Source organism: Carya illinoinensis, chromosome 10 (assembly GCF_018687715.1).
Source record: "Carya illinoinensis cultivar Pawnee chromosome 10, C.illinoinensisPawnee_v1, whole genome shotgun sequence".
In the NCBI taxonomy this organism is placed as follows: Eukaryota; Viridiplantae; Streptophyta; class Magnoliopsida; order Fagales; family Juglandaceae; genus Carya; species Carya illinoinensis.
In genome coordinates this window covers 13,527,996-13,546,243 of record NC_056761.1, presented here as the reverse complement: position 1 = coordinate 13,546,243, position 18,248 = coordinate 13,527,996, and the positions used below count along the sequence as shown (strand labels likewise).

The window sequence follows — 18,248 nt, the reverse complement described above, 5'->3', positions numbered from 1 at the left end:
ATAAGCATCCAACTCGTTAATGGGAATGAGGTTGTACTTTGGTATTTCTACTTGTTGTTCATTTTCTGGAATCTCTTCGATGATTGTTTTTGCATTTATAATCCATTGGTATTCATGCGACTCAGTTTTATATTTAGGATTCAGTAGTTTGACATATGCGTTTATAATATAGTAGGATCGAAACATCTGGAGAGAGTCTTCTCTTGAATCAATATCATTTCCGAACATTGTTGCTTGCAGACGATTTCCCTATATTATATAAGAAAGTATTGGTTGTTAGTTTTTATAATAAGTAAGGAATTTGTTTTTAAAAAAAAAAGTAAAAAAATTTTACAAGTAAATATAATTACATAGAATGTATAAGATATGTTATATAAAGTATATATATATATGAGTATATTTGTAGAATAAATTGTAAGTAGAGAAAAAAATATTGTACCTGTTCATCTACCAACATTAAATTTTGGTATTTTATTGATGAGTGTTGCCCAATTCGTTTGGGGGATTTTTCAACCACGAGCATCTTGATTTTCCAGTCCCTTGTCTTTGGAGTAATATCTTTAATTGATGTATAAGTGATCCGCATTTTGAAAACTGATAAGCCAAAAAGAAATGAAGTCTATAAACATAAAAGGAAAGAAATGGAATTAATTAAACTGTAAAATAAAAACTAATAGAAACTTATATGTATTAATTAGTTAACAAGAATAAATTAATAGAATATTGGAAATATAAAAAAAAAATTGTAGGAAATTTTTAATCTATTTATAGCAGTTAAAATTAAATATAAAAAAAAAAAATTGTTACCTGCATAACATCAGTCAGAGGAGGCCAATGTTAATAAGTCTGTGTAGACAATATTTTTTGTGCAGTTTTTTTCTGGTTCATCAGTTGAGATTGGTCGTATCAGAATCTTGATTGCAGAAATAGTCTTAGCTCTTGATAAAGCTACATATAATTGTCCATGTGAAAAAACTGGATGTGGCAAGTATATCCCAACAAAATCTAATGTCTGTCCTTGTGACTTGTTTATACTCATTGCAAAGCTTAGTTTAACAGGGAATTGAGTTCGTTTGAATGGGAAACCACTGTTTTCATCAGGATTTGGTAAAAATGGAATTCTCGGAATAAAAACCTTTTTGCCACTGTGATGACCAACTGCAATTTCTGCATGAATAACGTTACGATCAAAATTGCGACAGATTAGTCGTGTTCCATTGCATAGTCCTTCTGAAGGATTGATGTTTCTCAATAACATGATTGGACAGTTTTGTTTCAACAATAATTCATGTGGAGGAAGTCCATTTGGTGTTAAAGTATGTAAGAAATCTTCCATGACTGCCTGTTCAGATGCGTCGATTGTTTCATCAAAACTGTAATACTGTTTTAACTCTCCAGGAAATCTCTGAATCAACAAAGTGTTTATTTCATCAACATAACTATTTTTTGGTGTCAATATAGCTCGATTCATCATGCTTGAAATATTTGTTGAATAATCAGAAATATTATGAAAAACAGTATCCACCAAATGATCCAAAGAAGCAGAATCATTTTCATATGGAATTAACATGACTGCAGGAATTCTAACGTATTCATTAATTGTGATTGGTGGTAACCCATTCCCTAAATCCAATATGTATTTTGAGAAGTCTGGATCTAATCTTGCACGCATATTTTCAGTTAAACGAATTTTTGTCAATTTTGGCCATAGGTAGGAAGAAACTAAGCTGGCATCAATCTGTTGTTGTCTTGTTCCTTTTGGGACCACAGGTAGAATCTGACGAAAGTCTCCACCAAATACAATAACTTTTCCACCAAAAGATAATTCTGAATCATTAATATCCTTTAGCATTTTATCCAATGCTTCTATAGATTCTTTTCTTGACATAGGAGCTTCATCCCATATGATTAACTTTACTTTTTGTAGTAATCTTGCAAGTCCACTTTGTTTACTGACACTACATGTGAGATTTTTGTTGGTATCTAGTGGAATTTTGAATCGTGAATGTGCAGTTCGACCTCCAGGTAAGATTGATGCAGCTACACCAGATGAAGCAGTTGCAAGAGCAATTAATTGCTTTGTTCTTGTTGTAGCAAGGAGTGCTTTGTATAAAAATGTTTTTCCTGTACCACCAGGACCATCAATAAAGAACATCGCAGGTTCATTTGACAAAACTTTTTGTAAGATAGAATTATAAGCATTTTGTTGTTCGCAATTAAGCAGTGTTGATGCATGAAGATCTTCTTCTGGAATTGGAACAGCTAATTCATCATCAATTTCTCTAAACAAAAACTCATCTTGATCAAAATCAATGTTTTGGTCTATAAGATGGAACGAATTAACGTTTCTACCCATTGATTCAAATATTGTGCAGATGGAGCGTAAAGTTTCAGTTCTAACAGTTGATGAAGAACTTTCAACTAATTGAAAATCAGCAGACATATCTTGTTCAAAGCGTTCCCAGAGATCTCTTGGATTTGTAGGATTACAGTAAACCAAAATTGTTGCAAATAGTCTTCTTAAACTGAAAGGCATTTGGTAAAGAGAGGCTTCGTATAAGCATTCTTCTAAACTGTCATCTCTCTGTAATAAACCATACATAGTTGCAGCTTCACGAAATGTGGGGGCCAAGATACCATTGACAGTTTTGAGATGATCAAATGATAAAGGACCTCTTATATGATTTAATAACATCCGCAGATAATACCTTTCTCCTTCAAAAGGATTTGCTGTAACAATTCGACCTATCACAACCTGTTTTTTTCGAATAGTCCACATTTTGTATTGTTGGCACCAAACATAAAATTCAGGAAATTCTTTATACAACAATTTTCTGGCATTCTGATCAACTTGATTTGTTGCGAAAAATTCAGTCAGCATTGACTTTGCTGAAAAGTCAGAGTTTATCACATTTGTTAAGTTTTCATATGCACGGAAAGTAACCTGGTGCTGATTTTCAAGATGTAAATGTAAGCTATAGACTGCTGGATGAACCTCATTGATAATAAAGCCAAATATTCTCCACATAGCCTCTGGTGGAGTAATCCATCGAGCTGATTGAAATCTTTCAATTTCATCAATCTGTTGAGTGCTTTGTTCAGAAACCAGATTGAAGGCAATACGATCATGGCCTTTATAAATGTATTTGTAAAGATACTTGACAGCTTTTATTGTAGAACATATCTCAACATTAATATGGCAGTCAAACATTGCAAGTAAATAAGGGTTATATGGAACAACCCAACGATTATCTAAATCATGTCCTCTGATTTTGGCTGTTCTTCCATTGTTGCAGCGTTTGTATATTGGGAAGCAATCATTTCCAACAACAGTGTTTGAGACAAACTGTTTTGGGTAATTATTTTTGCAACAACCATTTTTTTTCATGCATACATTTGTTGGATTTAGAACTCCACATGGGCCATGCATCATATGCTTAACAACAGCTGTATAGAGATGTAAGTTGTTGTCTTTGTCAGGTAATTCAGCAGATACGATCTCATCAAAAGATTCTGGTGCGTATAATTTCCAATCTTGACGCAATATAATCAGGAAATGGGCATGTGGAAGTCCTCTTTTTTGGTGCTCAATAACATAAACATATGCTGAGATTTTTCCAAATATTTCTCGTTTGAATAATTCATACTTCAGATCCTCTAATTTTGCTCTAAAAATTCGAGCAATTAAGTCAGGTCGATTTTGGGTTTCCTCATGTGGTAACAATTGAGTTGAGATCTCTTTCCAATTTGGATTGCATGTCATTGTCAAAAAAATATCTGGTTTGCCATATCGTTGAACTAAAGCCATTGCTTCTAAATATCTTTTTTGCATATCTCTTGGGCCTCCAATAAAAGATGAAGGCAAAATTATACGTTTGCCAATTCTTGAAGCATTTGTTTCTCCAAGATTAATGCTATCAACAATGCCTTGATATAATTCAGATCGAATATGTTGTTGATTGCAACGAAAATAATCTAACCTTGAAGTCTCTATCTTGATATACATGTCAACAACAAATTGTTGAAGAAGTCGGCCAGAGATTAGAAGGATAGATTTCAGATTTTCTCTAATTTGCAACTTGTAACAGTAATATTCACGGCAAGAAACAATGGGATCTTTTCTCTTTTTCTTTAAAACTACAAAAGTAATAAAAAATTATTTAAAAAAATACATACCAAATATATTAATAATAAGTTGTATAAAAAAGATAGGATAGAAAATTTAACCTTGTTCTTCTCTTCTGAGTAATTCTTCTGCTGATGTTGATTGATGAGGATCAATTAATTGAATTGTGCAGTTATTGGCAGATACAGATGCAATTCTTTTGTTAATTCTTTGTATGCCTTGGTGCCATCCAATATCTCCAAGAGGAAACAACAGAGGATATTGAAGCGGATCATAGCATCCAAAATAATATTGAACTAAATGACCCCCGCCAATATGATTAAATATGAAAATATCACGAGGTGTTAAATGTTCTGAATCATCATTTTCAACCCAAATAGCTGCAACTTCTGATGATGTTGGGGCATTAAACACCCGTTGATCTAAACCAGGATCTGATTTTATACAGATTTTTTGATATTCTAAATTTGGCAAATCACCAATAGATCGAAAAAATGTTGAATATGGATTTACACGAAGGAGATCCATAAGTTGGGCAATAATAGAAGGATCCATTCTGATTGAGTCAACAATGCGATTCTCGAATTCATGTTCAATGTCATAGAAATATAGCTGCAAATTAGAAGGTTGACCATCTGAAGGAATCAAATCAGGGAGACAGTGATAAATTTGACCTTGAGCTCGAAATGTATATATTCCTCTGTTTCTTCGACATAAATTTCTGTCAAATTTAACTCCAAAAGATGTGAAAGCAAATTTGTTGTTGTACGTTCGAACATATGTCCGAAATTGTGTAGATTCAGCAGTATTTGAAACAAACAGATTATAGAGTTGATCTGGAACATCATTTGTAACCAAAGAGATTGATCCATCAGCACAACAGAAATTGTTTGTTTCATGAAAGAATCTTTTTGCTTTGCAATGCTGACAATGTGGCATATTTGGTAAATAATTTGCTTCAACTGGAACATTTTGTAATATTTGTCTATGTACAACATTATGACGACGTAATGTGCCTATTGAGTTGGGGTAAAAGAAAAACAAATATAAGAATTTTCATTAGAAATAATTAAATAATTTTTTTTCAATCAATATTTTAAATATAAATAACAATAAAATATAATGTTATTAAAGAATTCATTTTATTTTTAGTTCTTACCAAAAGTACATCTTCGCAGATTTTTTTGAGCACTTGATTGTAATTGATCAACAAGAGGAACCTATTTTAGAGAAAAAATAATTATTGAAAGAGAGTAAATAAATAAAATATATGATGACAAAAAAGAAAAGTTACTAAACCTGTTGGACCATAAGTTGTTCAGAAAGTTGACTTGTCTCTGTTCGTGCATTTGTTGACTTTCCTTTTAACAAATTTACAGAATAACTTGAGCCAGCAGAAGAACTGTATGAAATATTTAATTGTGTAGATTCTTCTGAATTTTTAGCAAGGAGATGAACATTTGGGCATATGCTAGGCTCTTCTGAGGAGGTCATTCCAAGAATGTTAAAATTACGGCGAGAAATTCTGGACCTCTTTCCATGGTATTGTTGAATATTAGAATTTTCAATATTGCCAATAGGTTCGAGATGATCATCTGATGTATCATCGATTGATATAATCATTTGATCAATATCAGATGGCGTTGAATCTTGAAAATCAAGCATATCTCTTTTCGAAACTTGTTTCTGACAATGTCTTTTTGTTGTTCTTTGCTGCAATTGATCTTTTTTGTTTTGTAGAAGATCTTTAGATGACATTTTTTTGTTGATTGTTTTTGAAGCAGAATTTTATTTAATTATTTCCTGAAATAAAGATTTTGGAAATAAATAATAAAATTTTATCATTTGATATGTCAATAAAGTAAATTAAAAGTTCAAAATTTTAAATTGACAGTAAATAAAAAGTTCAAAAAGTTTATTAATTGGAACAAAAAAGAACATATAATAAATATATTTATTTATATTATATACTTTATTGAATAAAATATTACATGCTAAATAAACATATAATTTTAAGCATGGATTGAATAAATGAAATAATTTGTAATATACAAGGAAAAAAAATACTTACAGTTTTTGTAGCTAGCAGGATATTTGTTGACTTCAGATCTTTTAGTTGAAAATATAATCCCTATTTTTAAAAAAGAAAAATGTATGTTATTTTTAACAAGAAATATATTTTTTAAAATTTTTAAAGAGATAAAAATGTTTTAATTTGTTGCAATTAATTTTGATTAGAGATATTATAATAATTATTTGTAAATACAAAAATAATACAATTGATAAACGAAGTTGCAAGAACTTGATCTTTAGTTGATATATAATAGTAAGAATAGTCATTTGTTATTATAATATCAAATTTAAAACATTAATAACATTCAAATGTTTTTTTAAGAATTTATTTTGGAATTTTTAATTAATGAATTATATAAAAGAAGTGATAAAAATTTATATTATATAATAAGTTTGTATTTATCTTATTTATTTTATTTATACATTTATTTTAAATGGTTAAATTTAATTAAAATAAAATCTAAATAGTTTAAATTAGAAAGAACATAAAATTAGGATGTTTTATTTTATAAATATTTATAGTTAAAGAATTGGTCATAAATGTCTTTTTTGAATTTATAGCTATAAATTTTATAGCTTGATAAATTCAAATTTACATAGAATCAATGTCTAAATATGGTATTATTTTTAAAATCACTATGTTCTATAGTGATTTTGAGATTAAAATTTGATGCAAACACCATTATTTAGATTGAAATCTATATTAAAATTTTTACTGACCATATGTTAATTAAGAAATATTTACAAAAAATAACATTTATATAATAACTATCATGAAATATGTTTGAAGAAATGAAATTGTTGTTAAAAAAACAAAATATTAAAGTATCGATGGACAAATAGAATGCAAATATTTTGAAAGAAAAAAAAAATTTAAGACATTTATAATTGTAATTGTATAATTAATATCTAAGAATAATTTGAGATTTATATATAGTATTGTGACAAAACAGTATTTTATAACTGTTGGTATTTAATTCTATTACATAGAGGAACAAAATATTCATCCTTAAACAAAAATCCATCCAGAACATTAAAATTTATATGCAAAGATTTTATATTTAAATATTAAAGTTTAAAGAACATATTTATAAAATTTAAAATTTTTAAGAACTGGAAAGAAGAAAAATAATAAATAGAAGTTTTTTTTTTATTTTTATTTTTTTATGTTAATAAATGTTTTAAAGATATAAATTATTAATAAAGTTCTGGATGGATTGATGTTCAAGGACAAATAAATGTTTAAGAAAATACAAACAGTTAATAAGTGAAATAATTTTAAAAGAAATGTATGAATTTACTTTTGTTAGGAAATAAATTTCACATCAAAGAGATGATGTGTAAATTTATGAACTAACAACATATAAAAGACAATTGTAAATATATACAAAGATTTTAAATAAAAGAACAATACATTAATACGTAGTAAATTTGTTATTTTTGAAAAAATTTCATAGCATTTGTTTATTAAAAAATTAAAACACAAATATGATAAATAGATTTTTGCATCATTTTAGCAAAAGCTAAAATAAAAAATATTTAAGACTAAATATGTACTATTAAATATATATTTATACAAAAAATAAATATTTAATATAATATTTAGAAATTTTATGTCAAAAGATTATAATGTTATTTAAATTTTGAATTTTTTGTTAATAAAAAAGGCCATATTTTTTACAACAAATAATGCATTAGATTTTTTTTTTCTTTTAAAGAAATATGTACCAATAAATATATAATTGAACTAAAGATAAATGTTTAATATTAATAAAACAAATAAATACTTACAAATTTCTTACCAAATGATTATAATGTTATCTGAATTTTGATCTTCCTGTTGATAAGATAGTCCCTATTTTTAACAACAAATAATACATTAGAATTTATTTAATAAGAAAATATTTTTTTTTAAATCTAAAGTAATGTAAATTTCATTTATAGAAATGAAACCACCAAAATAAATGTGATAAATTTTATCTGAAATATAATCTAACTTTTTAAGCAAATAAATTAACAATTTATTGTTACAGTCAAAATAATAAATTTTTGAAAATAAATTTTTTATGGTTTTATAAAGATATAGTTTTAAGCATGAATTAAATAAAGCAAAGAATTTGTAGTATATAAAGAAAAATAATACTTACAGTTTCTTTAGCTAGCACGATATTTGTTAACTGCAGATCTTTTACTTGAGAATGTAATACCTATTAAAAAAAATGTATGTTATTTTCAAAAACAAATATTTATTTTTAAAATTTTTAAAGAGATGAAAAAGTTTTAATTTGTTGCAATTAATTTTGATAAGGGATACAATTGATAACATTCAAATGTTTTTTTAAAAATTTCTTTTGAATTTTTGAATTAATGAATTATATAAAAGAAGTTATAAAAATTTATATTATATATTAAGTTTGTATTTAATTTAAATTTTTTTAATTCATACATTTATTTAAATGGTTAAATTTAATAAAAATAAAATTTAAATAGTTTAAATCAGAAATAACAAAAAATTATAATGTTTTATTTTGCAAATATTTACAGTTAAAGAATTGGTCATAAAATGTTTTTTTGAATTTATAGGTATAAATTTTATAGTTTGATAAAATCAAATTTACATACAAATCATTGTCTAAATATGGTATTATTTTTAAAATCACTATGTTCTATAGTGATTTTGAGATTAAAACTTGATGGAAACACCATTATTTAGATTGAAATCTATATTAAAGTTTTTATTGACCATATTTTAATCAATAAATATTTGTAAAAAATAACATATATATAATAAGTCTCATGAAATATGTTTAAAGAAATGAAACTGTTGTTAAAAAAACAAATTATTGAAGTATGAATGGATAAATAAAATGCAAATATTGTAAAAGAACAAGAAAAATTAAGACATTTATAATTGTGTAATTAACATGTAAGAATAAATTGAGATTTGTATATAATATATACAATGATTTTACATAAAAGAAACATATAGTAATATGTAGTAAATTTTTTATTTTTTAAAAAGTTTCATAGCATTTGTTTATTAAAAAATAAAAGTCAAAATATGATAAACAGATTTTTGCAATATTTTAGCAAAAGGTAAAATAAAAAATATTTAAGATTAAATATGTATTATTAAATATATATTTATACAAAAAATAAATATTTACTGTATTATTTCAAAATTTCTTTTCTAAAGATTATAATGTGATTTGAATTTTGATTTCTTTATTAAGAAGAAAGGCCTAATTTTGACAACAAATAAGACATTAGTTTTTTATTTTTTATTTTTTTTAATTTTGAAGAAATATGTACAATTAAATATGTAATAGAACAAAAAATAAATGTTTAATATTTACAAAACAAATGAACACTTACAAATTTCTTACCAAATGATTATAATGTCATCTGAATTTTGATACTGCCGTTGACAAGATAGCCCCTATTTTTGACAACAAATAATATATTAGAATTTTTTTAATAAGAATATATTTCTTTAAAGATGTAAAATAACGTAAAATTCATTTATACAAATGAAATCAGCAAAACAAAATAGTTTAATAACTTTAGATACATCAATTTGAAACATTGAATCAATTTGATTTTTTGAAATATTTTTCATTTTCTTTTGTTTTATTTATTTTATTTATTATTTCTATTTATTCATATTTCTTATTTCTATATATTTATATATATGGATATATTATAAGATTTATATATTATATATTTGTATATTACATTATATATATTATATAAAATGAGAATTCCAATATTATATTTGTTGCCAATATAATATATTATTAGATGAATTTTAATCCTTTTGATGACAAAATAGCCACTATTTTTAACAACAAAAAATACAACAAATAAAAAAAAAAAGAAGAAGAAGAAGATGTTATTACTTCAAAGAAGCATATTAATTTTTAAAAAATTAAAGCATATATATTTTTTTAAATGTTATATTTTTAGAGATAAAAAAATTTAGTCGTTATTTTTATTGTTATGTTTTTATATATTTTTTTTTCATTGAAATTGTTTTTTCACAGAATATAACATATGTTTAAAAATTTGAACAATTTATTCTTAACTTGAATCAATTTTGTTTTAGTTTAATTTTTTTACAGCAATATAATATTTTTTTCTAAATAATTTGTTGGTTGTTGAAGTGTTTTTTTAATAAATATGTATATTTTAATTTGATTTGTTCCCCCCTTTTTTTTTGTGTACAAAAATAAAATGATAAGTTGTCATTTATTGGTATGAATTCTTTATATATTTTAAAATATATTTTTCTTAAGTTACATGTAAAATTTTTACTCTATTTTATATTACTCAATATGATTGATCATCTTTAAGCTAATCAATGTTAATACTCAATATTATTGTTTTATTATGTGTAAGACTTTTAGATTGAGTTTATTCATGTTTCAAAGATTTTTTGAATATTGAAATAAATAGCTACTCTAATAATTGATTACATCTGTGTTGAAACAAATAAAAAGTAAAACATAAATAAGACAAAAATAGTACAACAATTGAAAATGGAAAGCATGAATAGATTTACTTACCCATCCTACAAGTGAATTTACTTTTATAAATTTAGTTTATATTTAGATTTATAACTATTCTTTTAAAAAGTTATAAAAATAAAGGAAAATAATTTTACTTAATAGTAAAATCTACAAAATGAAGAAAATAAATATGAAATCAATCTTATACTAATATATAGGTGGTGCAAATGATGAGGAAAAAAAACCAGAATCTGAAAAAAAAAAAAAATAGACAAATTTGAGAGAATAACATAAAAGTAATATTAAAAAAGTATTAAAATTAAATTTCCCATAAAATTATCTCTAATTTAGAAAAATATGACATTTTCTAAATTTTTTTTTAAATTTAACTTATTTTTTTAAAACCTCTAAGATTCAATTGCTTATTCTTTATTTATTTTACTCTATTATTGTTTTATTATTAATTTTTTACCTCTATTTATAAATTTAAGAACTCAATATTTTTTCTTATCTTTTAAATTGTTACTTTAGTGAATATTTTAAACAAAAAATTAGATATTATAAATTTTTTATATTTCCATAATTATTTAAAATATTTTTAAAATTATAATGAATATGAGTATAATAAAAACTGTAGATAATTTGAAGTAAATAAATATAATAAAAAGGTTAAATGATTAGAAGGAAATATTAATATGAAAATAATATTTAAAATTAATCTTATACTAATCTATAAATGGTGTAAACGAAAAAAAAAAAAAAAACCAAAATCTAATAGAAAGCAAAATAGACAAATTTGAGAAAATACGGAAAAAGTAATTTTATAAGGACATTAACATTAAAATTCCCATAAACTTGTTTATAATTTAGTTAAAAATGAGATTTTCTAAATTTGTTTTTCAAATTTTACTTAGTTTTTAAAAACCTATAACATTTGATTTGCTATTGTTTATCTAATATATTAAAATAATATTTTTCTATTCGTTTTTTTTATTATCTTAGTTTGTTTATCTAATCTATTAAAATAATAATTTTCTATTTTTTTTATTATTATCTTAGTTGTATTTAGAATTTTAACAACTCAATATATTTTTGTATGTTTTGAAATGTTACTTTATTGAATATTTTAAACAAAAAATTCAATCATTTTTATTGTGTATGATAATACTTTTATAATTAAATTTTTATATTTCCATAATTATTTTTAAAATTATTATTTAAAAAGATAATAAATATAATTATGATAAAAAGTGTAGATAATTGGAAGTAAATAAATATAATAAAAAGTTTACATGATTAGAAAAAAATATAAATAAAAAAATAATATTCAAAATTAATTTTATACTAATATATAAACTGTGTAAGTAATGGAAAAAAAAAACAAAAATCTAACAAAAATCCAATATGTCAATCTTTACGATTTCTTTATTATATTAAAATAATATTTTTGTATTTTTTTAGTGAATATTCTCTAGTGAATATTTTAAACAAAAATTTAAATAATATTTTTGTGAGTATGATAATATTTATATAATTAAATTTTTTATATTTCCATAACTATTTAAATTATTTTTAAAATCATTATTTAAATTTATATTAAATATGAGTAAGATTAAAAGTATAAATAATTAAAAATAAATAAATATAATATAAAGTTTAAATGATTATAAATATATAAATATTTATATATATAATTGAAAGTTCCGTCTATAGCTAGATATATATCTATGTAAATATATATATATAGAAATGGGCATAAAAGTAATTTGGCTCTAACCTACAAAGCCCTATATAATCATCTCTAAACCTAATCCTAACACTTTGGCCGCCTCCTTTCATCTCTCTCTCTCTCTCTCCCTCTCTCTCTTTCTCTTTCTCTCTCGGGCATTTCATCTTCCGTTTCCTCTCTCTCTCACAGCTTTCATCTTCTTGTTTGATTTATGTTTGTATTTTGTTCTTCTTTTAATGTTTTGGAGTTTCGTTTGCATCACTCATCTATTCCGTTTATTTGGGTTTTTTTTTTTTTTTTTTTTTTTTTTTGTGCGTTTAGATCTAGATTGTTCTTTAGAGTATAATCTAAAACTGTTTATTTGGTATATTTTTTGTTGTTTTTTCATACTTTCAGATGAACATTATTTTTTACGATTTTTCATTTCTTTTTTTCCTTTTAGATCTGAACATATTTGTTTTTGTTTGATTTTTTTTGTCGTGTTTTGTTCTTGTTTTTGTCTCGTTTTATCTTGTTCTTATTGTCTCCAATTTTGTTGTTTGAAGTTTGAAATTTTGAGATCTGTACAACAACTATTTGGTTTTTCACTTATTTGGTTTTTCGGTTTTTTTTTTTTTTTAATTTTTTTATCTGATTGAAATTTTTGGTTTGTTATTTGGATCTGTGGGTTTCTCGGTTGAATCTATTGTTTGTTGGGTGTCCCTCACATCGCCGCTCACATCCGCAGCAAATGGCCACTCGTGGGAGCGCACGGCCACGCCGGAAGGTGAAATTTTTTTCATTTGTGCAATTTTTTGGTGTATTGATATATATTATCACTATACATATACTTTACATGTAGAGTGAAATTCTTCAATCCGATAGTTTTTTTTTTTCAAAAATTTAGGAATTGGGTTTTGTTTTTTTGATTAACTGCAGTTTTGTTTTCCTATTCTCAGCACACAACAACAAAGTAGAAGATGAAATTTCAGAAGATTGAATTTGTATATGATGCGTTAAATTTTTTTGTTCGGTGTACTCTCTGTAAATAAAGATGTAAATATGCAAACATAGTTTTTTTCTTTCGATTTTTTTTTTTTTGCTGTAATACATATACATATCATCTAATTACATAATGTAACAAATTCATTCATTCATACAAGACAGTTAATTTTTGCAATATACTGAGGAAAACAATAAAAACGTACCTACAATTCAATTGCTGACAGAGTGTAGAACGCAGTAGAGAGCCACAACGAAATGAAATGAAAGAAATTTGAATATTTAAACTGCAGTTCAATTCAATTTATCAGATGAAGAGATCAGAAATAACTGTAAAAATACAATATAACCAAACCGGCAAAGCAAAACGACACTGAGGACAACAAAGCAAATAATAAAAATAAGGGCAAAATCGGAAAAAAAAAAAAGAGAAAAAGAAATCTGTCGGTGGGAAGTTAAAATGACAAAAACAGCTGTCGGTGGAATACAACTAAAACGTAAACTACTGTAATTGCCAAATAAAGTGAAGGGTAAAATGGGAAAAAAATGTTGGAGCACAAAAAAAAAAAAAAAGGGAGGAAAAAATATACAAAAAAAAAAAAAGGGAGGAAAAAATATTTACTGTTCCTAACACTGTACATCGCGGATTCTCGCTTATATTATCACTATAGATATAGATATATATGCTTAGCAGTACGACGTACGTGGCACGCACGCAAATAAATATTGCTAAATTTTATGCAGTTTCTTACCTCTATCAATTCCTGCCATGCATGTGCAACAGAATTTTTTCCGAAAATAAAGGGTGAGAAGACCAGAATTAATATTATCATCTCTCTCTCTCTCTATAGATATAGTTTAGAGTTATCTTACATATATTTACTGGTATAATAATTACAGAGTTTGAAACAAGTGATTACCTTCAGGATCATTAGCAAAAATGACAGACATAAATTAAGAGTATATATATTATATATGACCATTTAGAAGCACATTTAATTAAATATCGGGAATTCAGTTACAAAGTCAGTGCTACATGCTTTAAATACTTAAAGCATATAGAGAGGTGTAGGTTTTTTATGCTTAGAGTAAGGGGACAAAACAGGTATGCTGTTAAAACCCTCCTCCATCTGGTTTTCTGAAGCTGAATGTGTATGGGGCAATTTTTTTTACCAACAAAAACCTAGCTCGTGAGTTTGTGATTCTTAGAGATGATAAATGGGAGGTGCTTGTAGCTTGCAATAAAGTAGAAACTCATATGCCATCTCGATCCATAATTTATTGAAGCTATATCAATGCTAAGAGGATTGAAGATTTTTGCTCAATGGAGTTTACCGAAGCTGATTCTGGAAAGTGATTGCTTAGTGTTAGTTAATGAATTACTCTCTTTGTCTGAAAATTTCTCTGCTCTAAGATTTACAATGCAAGACATTCAGAGATTGTTGAATGGTTTTCAAGAGGTTAAAGTTTCTCATGTTAATAGATTGGGGAATGTAGCTGCTCACATCTTGGCTAAGCATGCTTGGAATGTGTTAGATAATGAAATGTGGTGGAATTATAAACCATCTTTTATCTTTGAAGTGATCTAGCTTGATAAGAAGAACATTTTGTAAGGTTTTATTAATGATGATATTGATGTTTTCCAATTTTTTTTAAAAAAAGAAAAGGATTCTTCATTTTACTTTTGCCTAATATTTTTTTCAAAATAGTTTAGCTCGTGTTGATTTCGTTTATAATTTTATCATGTAGCTGTGTCTAAAGATTATTCAGTACTTCATTATCAAAGCAAATATATATATATATATATATAATTGTTTGAATTTTTCTTCATAAATAGTGCTATTTAAATTTTTTAGACGTAAGAAACTAGAAAAATTACATTCATCGTTTTCTTAATCGTCATTCTTCTACCATTAATCTACGTAGCATCAAATAATTAGATGATAAATAACGCATGCAAAATAATTTTTAATTATTTATTAAAAATAATAAAAAAAATGATGAAGAGCACACTCATAATATTGTGATTTATGTGAAGATCCAAGCCCAAAATTTGATGGGGCCAAAAACTTCAAGTCTAGACAAAACCTTACATATCTATATTCCTTCAACCGAATCTTAAAATGTATTCGTAATGATTTAGGTTTAGTTTGGCATTATAAAATTTTTATTTTAAATTTTAAATTTTTATTTTATTATTATAATTTATTTAAATCTTCATATAAAATATAATAAATAATTTTATTTTTTCTTAACTTTTTTAAATTTTAAAATAATAATATTATTAAAATATAATATTTTAATATTTTATCTTAAAATTTAAAATTTTACCTCATTTATCAAACTAAAGTTTAAGCTAGCCCAATGTTAACCCTAAAAAGGAGAAATCAGAGCTTGCCCAATGGGTTGTGTATGCCCCTGTGGACGAATCTGGCTGAGGGTTTTTCAATAGATAATCTGAGGATTTTGGCACACATCTGTGAAAAGGCACCAAATGTCAGGTACAATTGTTATGTGGCCCTTACTTGGGAGTTGCAACATATATATGCAACCTTTAGGATTATATGCTATAGATGCTACAAGGAAATCGTTTATTTATAGTGAATTATTTACAATAAAATTAATCATTTCTTATAAATAAATAAATAAAACTATATATTCTCACCTTAAATAATCATTTTTATTACAAATAATTCGCAAGAGTATTGTTCAGTTATTTAAGCATTTTACTCATTGAGTTATTTGTTTTCATTTTATTTAATTTCTTATATCAAATATTAAATAATATAAAAGAAATTGTGTGTCTTAACATGATCTTGAATATAATTTTTTTTTTTTTTAAAAAAAAGGCATCAATTATAGATAAGATCGAGATCACCTCTATTTATTTCAGACCTTTTATTTTGATCTTGTCCACTTTTAGAAGTCGTAGCTAGTGGCCAAGATGTCAGCTAAAAGCTTATCCATGTTGATGATATTTATGACTTTATCAACCATCACAAGGCGTACAATGACATAATCTGTGTTTATGGTCAAGAAATGCAGGCAGCCAATCTTCGATCTAATTATCATTCATGCATGTTCCAGTCAAAAAATTCCATCCACACCTATTTTTGTTAGTATTTATTATATTAAAAAAATTAATACAACCAATCCCAATAATATTAGAGTACTATACAAAAGGTAAGAAAAAATGACAGTATGTAGTAGAATTATTTATTTATTTATTTATTTTATACAAGGGTAGGAGTTCAAACCTAAATTTTTCATTTAGAGAATCGAGTTATATGTTATCAGAGGCTATCAAACTCTTGGCAGCAAAACTCTTTATTATATATACACATTGTTAAGGAAAAAATTTCATATTGTCTGTGGATAAGATGTTGGGCATTTTATAAGCAATGAACAACCGGCCTCTCTTGTTGAATTGGTTTTATGAGATAAGTTAAGTTTATAAATTTATTCATAATATCAAAGCCTACCACAGAACAAATGGGAACCTACATTATTTATCATGTGATAAGGATTAGAGAAAATATTGACCTACACGTGAAGGATGGTGTTGGAGAATAAATCTCATATTACTTGAGGATAATGTCTTGGGTATGTTTACAAGCAATGAACAATCTTATCTTATTGAATTGATTTTATGAGATAAGTTAGACTCATGAATTTCTTTACACACGTATCCTCATCTTAAAAGTGGCATATTGGAATTATCTTATTGAACAAGAATGATGATTTTGTCACTATCCAAAAATTAGCGAGTCACTTTCCAAATGCTAAAAGTCTAAGACAAATTTTTTATTTAGTAGCTAGGAAGGATTAATCAAAGCGAAAATTACGTGCGTTTTAGGATATATTTCTTTATTGTTTGAAATAGAAATAGTCAAATCTGGGAAGCTAGATTTTCACTAAACCATACCGCAGCTACTTCATTTGGGGAAGTTTTGAGGTCCCCATACAGATGCTTTCGTCATTGGCTTTTTCTCCAATTTGGATATTGAACCAACATTCTCGTTGAATTATCAAACCTAAAAGTCTATAGTATCAACTACGTGTTCAACAGCTCATCATTGAGTCAGATTCTTTGATAATGGTAAATTGGTTCTACTATTTTTGATATTATAGTAAAAGCTCGATTTCTTTTTACCATTGTTAACTGCTATATAGGAAGAAAGCACTTGTTGATAGCGATGGTAATTCATGTTTACGGGTTATGTTGGTCTCATGTCAAGTAATCAATATTAAATTATATAGTTTAACTTGAACACAACTCGTAGTTAAATGGGTCATACTCAAACATCCTAATAAGATATATAAATAATAGGTGACATGACTATTTAATTCATCTCAACTTGTTTAAACTATTTAAACTCATCTTATATAAATAGTTTGAACTAATTCTATTCATTTTTTAGCATAATTAATATAATTTCATGTTTAATGCAAGGATAATTATATAAGTCATTCACAATTACAACTAAACTCGTGATAAAATACCTTATAATTACCATTAAAAAATATTAATATTTTTATAAAATAAAATTATAGATTAACAAAAAAAAAATAATTGTTTGAGAGATTAAAGTAGTCAAATACTAATATTAAATCTACAACATAATAAAGGCATATAAAACTAAATATTTATAAAAATTTAAAAAATAATATTTACAGTTATAAAATATATAAACATCATATATTCTTTTAAAAAATAAGTAAATATAAATCAAAAAATTTAATTTTTTTAACGATAGGCATCACTTTTTTAAAAATGAATATCTAACTTGTGTATAACTCATAATTATATGTATTATTACTTAATTCATTC

At 25.2% G+C, this 18,248-nt stretch overlaps 1 protein-coding gene and 1 long non-coding RNA gene across 2 annotated transcripts; one reads left to right on the top strand and one right to left on the bottom strand.

Moving 5' to 3' along the window:
* Positions 1–817: 817 nt before the first annotated feature.
* LOC122278445 lies at positions 818–5,791 on the bottom strand. Its single transcript, XM_043088631.1, has 3 exons — positions 5,426–5,791; positions 4,228–4,738; positions 818–4,137 (listed from the first exon to the last, which is right to left on the bottom strand). The coding sequence occupies exons 1-3, from the start codon at positions 5,789–5,791 to the stop codon at positions 818–820; spliced, it is 4,197 nt and encodes a 1,398-aa protein (XP_042944565.1).
* Positions 5,792–12,419: 6,628 nt separating this feature from the next.
* LOC122278958 lies at positions 12,420–13,641 on the top strand. The gene is made up of 2 exons (XR_006229402.1): positions 12,420–13,202; positions 13,375–13,641. It is a non-coding gene; the product is annotated as an uncharacterized LOC122278958 (long non-coding RNA).
* The last annotated feature ends 4,607 nt before the right edge of the window (positions 13,642–18,248 follow it).